The 14319-nt window shown below is 36.4% G+C and overlaps 1 protein-coding gene across 7 annotated transcripts in view; it reads left to right on the forward strand.

Annotated features, from left to right (window-relative positions):
* Positions 1 to 14319, forward strand: part of NEBL (nebulette) — a 246579-nt gene that overhangs the window by 162456 nt on the left and 69804 nt on the right. For 5 of the 7 annotated variants that reach the window (XM_058045718.1, XM_058045709.1, XM_058045727.1 and 2 more), the window contains 2 exons: positions 1393 to 1503; positions 7954 to 8064. The exons of the other annotated variants lie outside the window; for them this stretch is intronic. In XM_058045718.1, coding sequence (XP_057901701.1) covers positions 1393 to 1503; positions 7954 to 8064 — 222 coding nt within the window. The remainder of the gene's footprint in view (positions 1 to 1392; positions 1504 to 7953; positions 8065 to 14319) is intronic. 7 annotated transcript variants of the gene reach the window in all.

The raw sequence follows: 14319 nt of genomic DNA on the forward strand, positions 1-14319 counted from the left end.
CTTTATTTAGGAATCACTGGTTCTGAGTGATTTTTCTGTCCCTATGGCCCTTCAAAAAATTAAAATTTTGATACCTCATTTTTGTGCCACTTTTATGATTATAATAAAAAAGGCCAAGTATCACTGTGTGAGGTTACATAAATTCAATTTCTGATATACAATAATTTGCTATGTGGTTTTCAATATGAATGCACCAATTAAATACTTTTCTTGTATTTATCTTCCTGTTGTCTGAGAAGGAGTGGCATGTCCCAAGGGAAGTAAATCTGATGTAATTGCACTTTATAAGAGACAGACTATTGTAATCTACAGAAATACAGTATATAGAGAGTATTTATCTAAACTGTCAGATTTCAGTGAATCTGCTGCTAATTATTAATCAAAGATTTAGAGAAATAAAAATATTCTAAAATATTAAACCCTCTAGGTTTGATATTACCACACTTGTGAGCACTCTGCCTGTTTATTCCAGCATTACCTGAAGCCAATGATGTGATGGATGGTTTATCTTGTAAATTACTGACCTCTAGTGTCCCATCACCTGTATTTGCAAATCTTTGACACACATTCTTAACAGCAGTGAAAAAGAGCCCTCTGTTTTGGGAAACGGCAACCAATATTACAGCAAATTATTGATATGTATGCATATAATGCATTTGGAGAATTAGCCTCTAGTGAAGGACTGTATATTGCACAGTAAATCAGTGACATTAGTATAATTGGAAGTATTTTTGGTATTTATGATTACTTTCACAGTGGCAGTGTTGCCATTACTGTTTTATGAACTTGGAAGACTTAGAACTGAAGCAAAAGCCTCACACATTTTTAGCTATTGTTCTGGTATCTCTTGTAAAACCCCTTTGTGAGGAGCTGCCGACACTGAATACTGGAGGAAAAACAGGATAAATAAAATGTAATTTAAAAATGAGACTGTAATATGAACAGATGAAACAGAAATTATGACAGACAGGCAAACTTCAGTGTTCCTCCCCTTTCTAGCTACATTTAGTTGCTGCTACTTACTAGTTGGTAAAATATTTATGGTTCACCTCCCATTTGCTCCTATTGTTCAGGACTCTGTAAAAGAGAAAGAAGAAAAGTAATTTTTGGATTTGAAAATGATCTGAGAAAGGATAGAAGAAACTGCCTTGCTATTTTATTTTGTATTTCCATTCAAATTATTGAATTTAATTTGGAGAAATTTTGCATTTCTGTGTGAATTAGGCACATGCCCATAAAGTATTATTAAAGATGTTTTTGTTAGAAAGTTAGTGACAGTGATTGAAGTGTTTCCAGTTCTGTTCTCTGACATTTCACTTACTAGAAAAAATAAGTAGTATGTTTACTGTATCTTCATTTTTGCATTTTCTATCACCTTTTTCTGCCCTCCAGGTGAAATATAAAGGAGCTGCTAAGAAAGACCTTTCCAACCCTCTCTATCAGCAGATGCCAGCCACAATTGACAGTGTATTTGCAAAAGAATTAATGCACCTTCAGAGCAAGGTACAACTCTAGAATTGCAAAAATGATTTTTAGATTACCTGTGTGTCAGAATAAGTACACTTTAAACAAAATACTGAAAGGACACTTGATTGTCTGCTTGATTTATTTGGGTGAGCTTATCATCCAGAGTTTATCACCATAACTTCTTAAATTCATAAACTGCACATTTTTAAAATGTTGACAGTTTTACTTATTATTTATTAAATATGCATTTAAAAGTTGCTAGTGCATTCATTGATCCAGTGAAACCTGTGAATACAATAAGGAATTATTGAATTTAGTGACATTGCATGGTCCATATAGAATGGGTGACTCTTATGTAACTTTTCCAGTTGGGTGTTGTATTAACATATATTAAATGTAATATAAAATATTTGATGGTGAAGGCAAGAGAAGAGAAAACTGCTTTAATGACTTCTAAAGGCACTTAGTGGTAGCAGCAAATGTATTGCTGATGATCTGCATAATACTACTTACAACAAATTTTATACCATTAAAATATGAAATCAAGTATATTGAATATAGTATAAAGCTTGTAAACAATCAGCAAAATAGTAAATTCTGGTTCAGTTGCCTTCAAGGACTTAAAAATATAATACCCTAAGAGTAGGCAGGTGACCCTTCACTTCCACCAACCTCAGTGGAATTATGAATATGAAGCATGTGTAATATGAATGAGGCTCCAGATTTTCATTGTTACTCATGAGAATTGCATCAAATAGATGGTCGTGGCTTTCTGTCCACCAAGCATTTCCATGGTTTTCTTGCTTTTGCTTTCTCCTCTCTTAAAGATATCAACTACATACGGCTTAAAACAGCCAGTGCATGAAGGGAACACCCTTCTAAATCCATAATATTGATTGTATCTCAATATGCATTCTTGTAATACAGTGACACTTTTTCAGACAAAGGAAAATATTAATAAAAAAAGAATGGACTGAAATTTCAGGACAGCTTGTGGAAAAATGTTTTGATATAAAACATTATGTTAATCAAGGCTATATTAAGCAAATACAATAACACATATTTTAGTTTTCAGAATTTGAAAAGGAACATATACATACAAGTTAAAGCACCACAGTAGCTGAAATGACATTAATGTGACATTTCATTGTAAAGTGAGTGATTAGAGGAATTATAGTAAAAATAAATTGGGAATTAAATTTGTATAACATTTTTAAGCCATTAGCTTGATTTATAAAACATTAGTTAACTATTTTGCCACAGATTTACTCCCAAATTCATTCCAAATTATTGCATTCTACATTTGTTTACCCAAATGAGGTTAATTAACATTGGTGATGTGGCAGAAAAGATAAATAACTGAAACTAAAAATGAAACCATTGGTTCATAAAATACCCTTTTAAGGAAAAGACTGACATTTTTATTTGGTAGTTTTTGAAGGCTTTCTTCAATCATCCAACAGTTCTAGAGAAAAAAATATGCATATAGGCTGAGTTATATTTAAGCAGAATTTTTCCCACAAAATTCATACTATCCCCTTAGGAGTAGATGCATTATAAATCATAATATACCATAAAACTTAAAGATACGCTGACACATTTTTCCAACTTGTGGTTTACTGCTGCAATGGACCTGAATTTAATGCTACTTTGAGAGAGCTCTCAGGGGATTTTCTAGTGAAAAATCTTCTCCACAGTATTCAAATCTAATCCATATTGTGCCTATCACTGCAGTACCTAAGTAGCTAATACAAGGATTTCAGATTTCATCTGGGTCAGGATATGTTAGAGGGGGTTTCTGCTGCATCTGTCTAGCTGGGACTGTGAATTTACAAGTCATCACTTCAGGAGGAGGCTACAGATATTCCATAGGAAGGAGAGAGAACAGCCCCAGCTGCCCATGGCTCCAGCTCTGCTCCAAAAAGGCTGCTGCAAACACAGAATTGCAGTCTGTTTCTCAGTTGTAGTAAACTGATTTTAAAATAGTTCTGATTTCCTGAGAGGCGGAAAATACGAGTGTGTGTCCTTGTCCTCCCTACCTACGCTAGAACAAATTTACACCTTTGACTCCCTTTTCATGCTTCTTGGATGCAATGCTGGGCTGGAATGCTTTTGTGGGCAGATCAAGCAGGACTCCCCTTGCTCTGTGGTGCCGTGTTCTTGGCAGGATCCACAGCCTCACATGCCAAGCAGGTGCATTGGGGGTAGAGGATCATGGTGGGGGAGAAAGAGAGCCCCTGACTTTCCCCAGGCTGGCTGCTGGCACAGGCTGGGTGCCTCTGGCAGAGGATCTCCTTACACAGGTGTGTCCCCCACAAATGGGCTCTCCCCTGATGTAAAGTTTGCTCCTGAAATGGTGCTGCTGCTGCCCAGCAGCCCTCTCTTCAGCCTACCTATATCCAGCCCAGTTTAGTAATTTGATACACAATTTCAAATCACACACATGATTTAGGAAGTTGGAGGAAACTAGGAGTAATATCTTGTTTTTCTCAAGGAGTTATCCCCCCCTTCCCCCTACAGCTGCCCTCCACTGTCCTCTCCAGAACCAACAGGCTGCCACAGCACCACTGACCACGCTGGCATTCTTTTAACTCTTGTGGCAATTGTCAGTGATCTCAGCTGAGCCAGGATCTCCTCCTTCAGGGGTCCTGCCATGCAGTGTCAGCACTGACTTAAGGATCTTGCTGTAGTGGAGAGTATAGCACCCTGACACATGTGGTTCTCTTCCTGTGCAGCCTCTTCCCCATACTGGCTGTACTGAATCATACTCAATTCTGTCTTCAAGATACTCAGGAAAGCCTGAAACAAGACTTCCTGCTGGCTTTTGCATGAAACCCATGTTTACTCTTTTGTGTTTTTTGTAGAACTGGCATGAAGAAGGAAATAAAATACCCATAGAGAATGATATCTATCCAAAAGTGGCAAAAAAACCCCAAACCAAACCAACAAAACAAAAAAAACCCAAAAACCAAAAAACCAAAAAAAAACCCAAAAAAACCAACAACCCCCCCCCCCAAAAAAAAACCCCAAAAAAACCAAAAAAAAACCAAACCAAAACCCCCAAAAATTCCAATGTTGTTTATGGGAAAAAATGTTTCAGAAAAATGAAAAAAAAGTTTCACAGTCTCACATACTTGGGTGGCTTTTATAATTTAAATTTTTTTCCTCCTCACAGAAGATTTGACTGTGGCCTTCTAAATGCCTTTTTTGAGAGTGAGCAGCCAGATTTCCCCCCTCTCTCACTTTTATCATAGCTGTCCCCAGGGAAAGCTAAAAAGAGGAGAAGCCCCTGTCACTGAATAACTTCACTCTCCTCACCAGCCTACAAAGTTCTCATCAATTTCCCTGCTTTTCACAGTGAGAAAATAAATTTGATGAGAGCAGTCTAGGTAGGGAGACTTCATTTTGATTTTTCTGAAAGGAAATGGAAATTTTTGTAGAAATTGCAATATTCCTGTGGAAAATATTGCTGAAGGAAAATTTCTGATCATTGCTAGCTCTGTGCCAAATCTTTTTCTTGTCTGAGGATCAGTATGTTGAATACTTCCTTATGTAAAACAATATTTTTCTTAATAAGGTGTCACAAACAATGATAAAGATATTTAAAATTGCTTGGGGGAAAAAATGTTGAAAAAAAATAAACACTTCATCACTTTTTCATCACTTCATTTTTGCCATAAGAAGTGATTGCACTGTTTTTCTTCTTATCTAAAAGGGATAATCTAAAGCAAACTGAAGGCAGTTTAATTTTCTACTTTGCACGGGGCAATATCTCAAAGAGTCAATGTTGAACAGTATTTCCTGTTTCTTTATAAAGGTGATGAGCCAAGAGAATCTTAAGCAATATTTTCAAGTTCCAGAAGAAGTTTCAGAGGGTTTTTTTGTACTACAATAAAAATTTTGTTGTTTATTGCAGAATTTCCAATCATATTACACATTATCAAATTGTTTTATGTAATTTTTCAGGGTTTTTTGTGGTAGGAAATGTCATATTGAATATTTTCTCTCTGTTATGGTGGTAGGTATTAGTCTTCTGGACTGCCATATTCTGTTTTATACAATTACATTGGATAACCTAATTCTCTATATGGAGATTAAAGTGATGTTTTTGGTGTTCTCGAACATTTCCTTCTATGAAATCCTACTTTGTGAATTTTAAGTTCAGAGCACATCTTACTGACTATAAATGGAAATAAAAATAAAAATGTCATAGTATTTAATGTATGCCAAAACAGGGGGCCAGTCAGAGCTGGGTTAAAGGAACACAAAACCTTCCTTAATGCAGCTTCCTATTGACACACTGGTGTAAAAGAGAGAAGAAAAATAAAAAATGAGTACTTACAAATTGGTTCAATCTGAAGTCATACCTACTTAAATAATTGCCTTGTATTTCTCAAGTTAATAAATGGCACCACTACAGGGTAAAGGTTATGTCAGTGACCTATAATGCTTGCTCTCTGTGTAGAGTAGTTTCATATGTAGATTTGATTAAGAAAATTCAGTTTAGCTAAAACTTGAAAATCAGCATGAGTTGAGAAATAAATGTATGCATACTAACCTATAAAATAATGTTACTAAGAATATTGATGAAATAATGATAAATATTTTTTCATGCTTACTTGGAAGCGATTTACAAATCTGGGAATAGCTCTGCACTAAACTGTCCCAAGCTAAACTAGACAGCTATTGAAACCCTCCTAGCCTAGGATTGCAACAAGACTGCTTCAGTGAGTTAATGAAAATAATGGGAAAAGATAGGAAGAACAGATGCCAAAGCAAGTGAAATATTGCTACATTAAGCTAAAGAAATGGTCATCCTTTCCCAAGACAGTGGATACTCATAATTTCTGCTAAATTTCTCACGCTGAGAGTTGATGTGTTACTGTGTTTTCATATCTTGGATACATAGCCTATTCACCAAGGGAAAAATAGAGCTGTTGAACCAGCAAAATGGTAATGTAATAAAATATCTGTAAATTAGTAGATTTTGGAAGTAACCATATGGGTCTTCTGTTCATAATGGCATTAAGAGAGGAACATCTTAAAAGTGTAAGCAAGGAGAATTAGCAAAAGAGTTTTTGTGGCATATGTTTGTATAGTAATTCCACTTTTGTGGGGAATCATTTGTTAGTGGAGCTTCAGTTGTATTAAGGATTATGTGCTTTTCCATTTGCAAGATGTAAACAGTGTGGGCAAGTTATGGACTCTGTTTCACTGTCAGTTGGGTTTGTTCCTGCAGAAGGCTGATTGTGTTAGACTGGATAAGGAGGTGGCACATTTTAAGGTTCCTGATTTGATACTTTTGTTCACATAGTAGCAGTGAAAAAATACCCTTACTCCCTTCTTGTCTTAATGTCTCAGCCTGTATATCATTTTGTAATCTGAGATAGTCAGGGCAGATAGTAACATATTGCTTTGGGCACACTACTCTGTAACTCAGATGAAATCTTGCTTTAAGCAAAACCAGATACAGCATTTTCTCACAATTCTAGTATCCTGTCCTAAAAGAGTCTGAATCTCTGTAGTTGAGAGTTTCCGTCTCAAAACTTTCACAGTATTCTTTTATTGCTACCATGGGTTTTTGTGTCAATCCTTCTCCTCCTAATCAGCTTTCTATCTTATTTAATACTTGCTGTTTTCTTATGGATTATTTTAATGCTTGCTCATGAGAGCTATTAGAGAATGAATTTTCTTGATGGTTGCTACTTTTTAGGCATCGAAACCTGGTGAATTTTCCTTAATATGAGCCTAAGAGCTTCTGACAAGGATAAGTGTAAGATGGGCTTTTCAGGCAGTTGTAGTGTGTGAGTGTGTGTGTAAGTATAACACAGTACAGTGAAAGATGGATGAATGCCCAACAGTGAGTTCCATTTCTATTATAAAAGTAAAGGTGTTTATAAATTCACAATTCAATTCCATTTTCATTTACTATGATGACAATTGAATGTAAATATTATTTTTCTTTGTGAACCTGGGGCTAAGTCAAAATGCATGTTGTGCTGGTTGCTTCCCAACAGTGGAAGAAATAGAACTGTGGGCAATGGGTTTATAATAAACAGTAAAACTGTTTGTTTATGACAAATGCATAAAATATTTTTTTCTCTGAAAATGGAGAATAATTATATAGCTGATTGCTTCAAGTGTGTTTAAAAAAAGAAGCTGGCTTTTGATTATGTTTTCCCTGGGCTGTCTTCTCACCTTGTTAAGCTTAATTTTCTGTTTGTATATTACTATTTCTTTCCCCTGTCTACTCATGCATCTGTTGCAATAACATAGGCAGAGAAATCTCACTGCTGACTATGCCTCATATGTCTCTGTTTTGGGTGGAAGCTGCTCTCATTTCAGTGTTCTGGACCCATGAAGGAGTTAAATTATTTATTAAGTTTCTTCCTGAATACAAGTAGACTACACCACTAGGTTTAACCTAGCTCATGTTATTATACCTGCTCTTCTCAGGTCACAAAAGTATAATGTTGCTCTTTTCAGGTTCTCTATAAACAAAAACATGATGCTGAGAAAGGATTTTCAGACTATGCACGTATGAGGGAACCTCCAGATGTTAAACATGCCATGGAAGTCAGTAAACACCAGAGTGATGTAAGTACTCTCCCATCTGAAATGAGTGTGCTTGTTTTGGATAGATACATCTGCTACAGCTTACTGGAATGAATTGGACATGGAATATTTCCATATTTCCTTAGTTGCTATTTTTTATAAATTATTTGCTCTGAAGTAATTTAGGACATGGTGTGTGTATAAAATGTGCTATGAGTAACAGTATATGAATTTTATTCTGAATGCAGTGGAAAAGGATAGTTACTGTTTATCAATAGTAACAAAGTGCTATCACTTTGAAATAAAATTGCAGGCACAGGTTTTCTGAGTTCACTTGTAGCTACTTTTGAAGTGCATTCTTTGTTTAAATGAACACCAGTGTTGTTTCAGTGTCCTCATCTGCCAGTATTTGGGCAGTTCTTCAGGGGTGCTGTGTAGAGGAGACAAGTGAGCTGTTTCTGCCCTGCTCTTGCACTCTTTTATGCATATAAGTTTGTTCTTATCTCCTGAATATGTATCAAGTGAATTTTCCAAAGAATTTAATAGAAAAATAAATGATTTATTTTAAATAATTTGAGTTGTAGTGTTCAGTTTGATGCCTGCACTGGTTTATACCATTTGACCAAAGTATTTATTCTTGTAGTTTTATTTAGATAACTTACAAATAAATAGGAGTACTTAGCCGTATTTTGAAAGTTGATTGCTTTTTTTTTTTCAGCTGCTTGTTAGCTTCCTGAAGTTCTGAAGGTTTTCACAATATCAAAACCTAATAATGGTCTTTATATTTCTCATTAGAATCAGGTCATGTTTGATTTCGTGCTCAAGCTAGCAAATACTAGCTCAATGCATCATTGCTTGGGGCAGAAATGCTGCCCAGATTAGTCTTGAATGATACAGACACAACCTTGAAGAAAAATTTATGTTAGTTTTAGGTTTTGTAAAAACTTACTTGTCAGAAAAACAAATTTTAGGAGAAGATTGGTTAAAATAGTGATGCCATTTTAAGGGGTACACAAAGCTTTTTAGGAATAGCTGATGCGTAACCTGAAAAGTTATTATCCAGTTCCATTCTTGTTTAGGTAACCAAATCAATTGAGGCAGGCATGTCATTTTATGACACTTTTTTATTAGATAAATGGGATATTTATTTGCTGCTAACAATGTAGAAAACATAGCTTGGATGTTAATTTCAAATTATCTTAAATTTACCCCATCTTCTCCTACTAACAGTGCAACAAACACTCTAAGATTATGAGGGCTGAAAACTAAATGTCAGTGCTAGATGTATGTCTGTGTGCAGAATCTTGACAGCTGGCTGCTGATTAAAAGGCTGCTGGAAAACTTCAGGGAAGCATTATGTTTGAAGAATAATTTTTTTCTGCTGCTGGGAAATACCTGCAATGGAATTCCCAGCAGTAATTTGCAACCTGCCTTGATTACAGAATTCCCTCTTCCTGTCAAACACTGTCCATTTCTGCTGTTGGAAGCATCAGGGTGTCACGCTGACGGAGCCTAGAGCTGGGAATGTGAATGCCTTTCCCCAGAAGCAAGAGGTTTTTTTATTTACCTAGCAGTAGGAATGATGGTGAACTGCTAGGAAAGGAAATAATGCTGGAAAAATGTGAATCCCTCTCAGAGAAGGGACTAGGAGGCACTAGGAGGAATATGAGACAAGTTCCTGTAGCAAATTCATCATACTCAGAGCGTTAGTATGCTAGTGCAAAACCTATTCCCCTTCTACAGCTGTATATCACCTGCTAATAGAATTAAGGAGAGCAGGTTACAGATGTGAGGATAAATGAAATGCAGTTGTTTCATCTTTCACCCTTAAAACAAGCAAAAAAAAAAAAAAGTAAAGGAAATGAAGGAAAGCATGGGAGGGAAGGATGTTTTGATAAATGAGAACTTTTAACAGCATGTTAGAAATAATGAAAAAATATGAGGGAAATTATTTTCAGCCTGAGCAAACTTCAAAAAATCAAATAAGTCATCCAAATGCAACACAAAACTCTAACCAGTTAGTTTAATGTGTTTAAGAACAGATTCTTTCTGGTTGCTCATGAGTAGCTGCAGTGCAATGGACAAATACCTATCACACATAAGGGAGCAAGTTATGTAAATCTGGTTATTGCTCAGCAGAAGCACACATCTCTTGTGGGTAATATTTGGGCATCATGGTGCATAGCTGAGGATTTCTTCTTTTGTAAGTACAGGTTTAATTAAGAACCACGTGAGTTTTCATCTCAGAGTCAGAACATGGAACAGCGATCATCCCAAGTGTGGAGCATTTGTCTTTCCACACTATTTCAGGGTATCTGTGTAATCACAGCTTTGAAAGTGCAGAGGAAAAGAAGGGAAACTACTGGGCAGGTAGAAGGACAAAGCTCTTTTATCCACCATTCAGCACAGTTTACCTGTGGGAGCAGAATGCATGTTTACCTACAATGCTCTGCCAACTCAATTCAACCTTTACATGGAGGGTTTGCATCTAAGAGGATTAGGATGTGTTTAAGACTATTTACTCAGCCTTTAAATAAAGCTGACATTTATACTGAACTCTGTGAAATGTCCAATTTCCTTTAAAAATTAAAACTGTATTCAGCTCACCATACATTTGTGCTGACATTTTGAAACTGTCAAGTGCTGTAGGCCTTCACACCACTTTGAATATCATTAACATTCTGGGCATGTTTACAGGCATCATTAATATGTTTGGGCAGAAACTGGGTAACGGGGAAATACTGTAAAAACTCCTGAACAATGTGATCATGTCTCATAAAATAATTTTTCTCTTTTTCATACTTAGTCTGAAGAAAATTGCTCTCAAATGAACACAAGTAACTTTTCTAATGACAGGAAATATACTTTAAAAAGAATTGAATACCACATAATGTTTGAAGGCAAGCATGTTTATCCAAACCAGAGTACCTTTCTCTATAAATTGTGTTTGTGTTTTGTGAAGTGAATGTTAATGATGTGACTTTGGCACACAAAGTCATTTTCAGAAAAGTGAAGCAGGGACCATCAGCCTACTTTTTCTGTGCTGAGCTGATCAGTTAACTCATCTGGAAGTTTCCAAACCTGGGACCAAAACTAAGCGGTGGTCTTAAAACAGTGTCATGTCACATTTTTGCTTTATGTGTATCTGAGTACCACGTGAATGGAAGGATGTAGTTGAATGGTGAAATGACATGACAGCTACATTTCTAAAGCAAAGAAAGCATTTGCTATGTTGGGTCCATGTGGAAGCTGCACACAGCATTTGATGAAGGTACTCAAAGCTCTGCATCATGATTTTGTCTGTTCCATGACCTGGTCCATCACTGGGCATTTTGCATACGAAGACAATGTTAATATTTGTACAGCAGTTTAAATGTTCTGCTTTGTTAAAAGGACTGATTCTCCTCACAACATTACATCGTATGAAATAAGGATGTGATCTTCTGATTTTACAAATAAGAAAACTGCAATACACTCATCTATGGACATTTAAAAGGCAGTTTGCACATTTGATTTTAAGGCCCTGGTATCTTTTCTCTTATACTTATCTACAAAGAGTGCTTTTTTAGAAATATTAGTTGACAGCTGGGCAAACTTCTGATGTGTATATATACACTTTCCACTCCACATGAGGTCAGTAATGATAATTTTTATGTTTCACTCACCATCTAAATTTGAATATTTAAGATGTCTATATTGTCTTAGGAGTAAGTTGTTTTTCATTTTTAGGGCATATGGCAGTCACAGTCACACACACAAAAAACTACATTCTTTCTGATAAGACCAAATCAGCAGATCCTTAAGTGAATGTGCTTAAACATCATCAGTAACATACCCAAATGTTAATGTTTGTTTTGGGGCAGATCATGGTAAATTCAGGCTTCTTCTGTCTCTCTGTTCAGCATCTGTGTTAGAAAAATCACCATTCACTGACAAACTTTCTGCTGACAGTGGTTGTCAACAGCAGGTCCCCCTGGACCACTTCCAACTGGTGCTGAAAATGATGTTTACTCCTGGTGTAATTGGGACCAATCAATTTTAAGGCCCATTACTGGAAAGGATGACTGCATCAATCTGTAATGGGCCAGAAATGTGTTTGTCTCTTTTACACAAGCCGGAAAACTGTTTTCAACATCATTTGAGCAGGAATTAGAAAAGCTGTTGCCAATGATGATTGTCACCAGCTAGTCATTTTCTTAGTGTTGATGGACCCCAAAGTGTAGATGAGAGGAAAGAGGGCAGAGACACAGCTGACAGGCCATTAGTTAGTGGCCTTAACAGCTCTTAGAAAATGCTAATCAGGGACAAACAGTAAGAGACAAATTCTTGTGCCGACAGGTGTGCCCAATTTCTCGCTGAATCCTTAAGAAGGCAAAATGTGTCCATAGATGCTTGTGCATATTTGAGTAATTTATTATGTATTTTTGGGCTAGTTTGGTGTTGGAATAAATGAGAAGATAAAAGATTTCAAGAAGGATCTGAATCTCTTAAACCCAGGTTTGCTTGGCTCACCATGTAGAAGTTTCTGTTTGTTGATTGATAGTCTGAGATGTTTTGCAGCATTGTTAGAAATCTGTTTACTTTATGGCACTGAAGTGCATTCCACTGGTATTCATGTAAGGAGAAGCATCTTGCAGACCCTGCTGGAGTAACTAGACCAGCAAGTTTTTCCTCAGTGGACCTTATGCATTTTATAAGTGCTCGAGGTTTGGCCTATTAAAATCAGTTTGGTAATTATGAGCAGGCCCTGAATATTCTCCATGCTTTGCAAAAAGCAGTTGCAATTCACATTTGAGTATGTGAGTATGTAATCACATTTGGGATTAAGGATGAGAAATTATTTTGTTCCAGTTAGAGCTTCACAATAATATTCAACAATATAACCACTTTTTATTGTAATTTCAAACTGGCTAGAAACCCACTTCAAATTTAGTTAGTTAGTATCTGTAATTTACTGTTTTCAGCTTCACAACTCAAGATGGTACATTTTTTTTTCCTTTTTAGTTGCTCCTTCTTCCTTGCTTGCATTTCCCACTGATTGGCCATAACTCTCCATCTAGGTCTTTCACTGCTGCTCTAAAATTGTTATCTCAATTACTTTTCCTATGCAAGATTCAGCTGGAACGATTTTTTTGTATACTGTGGTCCTCATGAGTGAATTCTTGAGCCTTTGCTGATTGTTTTTTTGGTAGAGCCTGAGCAACCCTTTGAAGTGAAGATTGAGTAAGGAAATTGTGTAATGCCTGGAAATTCCAGTCAGGGTATGAGCCTTTTGGCTGAACCAGCTCAGGACAAAAGATGGCTTCTTCTCTGGGTGCTTCTGCTGATTCATTTTTTTTTGTTGCTTTTCCCCCCTCATGGGCTTCTTCACTTTCCATCTTCTGATGCCCATGGGTGCACGCACCAAACTGGTTGCTTTGCCCTGTCTACATCTGTTCCCCTGCTCTCTCAGAATAGCTCTGGTTTTACTGTTCTAACATAGCACTATTAAAAAGAAAAAAAAAAATCACTAGATGGAACAGAATAGCAGCTGTGTAATGGAGGCCAGCAGAGTGTCCCAATGGGAGAGGGTCAGCATCCAGGGATTGAGGTTATTCAGGAAATGGGAAACATATTTTTTCTTTCTTTGGCCTACCTCTGACAAACTACTGTTCTGCTGCATAACATTTTTATTCTCACTGGAGTATGACAAGCTGCAGAATGGAGCAAATATATATTGCAGACATTTGTAAAATGCTAGATGACTTTCCCTCGGACATAAGTAATAGGTATACTGGTTTAGGTGCAGGAAGAATAATAATTCACTCAGGGAAAGACATAGCAATTGGCCTTGCATCTAATATAATTGGAAATGGTGAAATATAAAGGACTGTCACTGTCTTATTTCTCCCCCCCTTCCTTTCCCCGAAATTAACCACAATCCATTATTTCATGTACTATATGATCATGTCATTTGGGAGCAATAAGGGACCACATTTCCTCAACTTTATCACCACTGTTCTTGATTCTCTGATGTTAAATTCACTACATTCCTAATTTCTATTTTGAGCACATATGCTGGCCCTTAATTTGCAATTTACATGGATCATAGGGTGCTATTCAAAAACCTGTTTCTGCTGCCTTTGTGGTTTTCACCTCACCTCATGTGGTCATTAGGATGAACAGCATATAATTAGCTAAATTCATGTAAAGTCCTGAATTGCAAATGCTTCTCTATACCTCTAGTTTCTTAAAAATCAGAGAAAATCTAAACATAACTAAAACAAAAGTTCCAGTGGTTTACACCAGCTGGAAGAA

Source organism: Melospiza georgiana, chromosome 1 (genome assembly GCF_028018845.1).
Source record: "Melospiza georgiana isolate bMelGeo1 chromosome 1, bMelGeo1.pri, whole genome shotgun sequence".
Classification (NCBI taxonomy): Eukaryota; Metazoa; Chordata; class Aves; order Passeriformes; family Passerellidae; genus Melospiza; species Melospiza georgiana.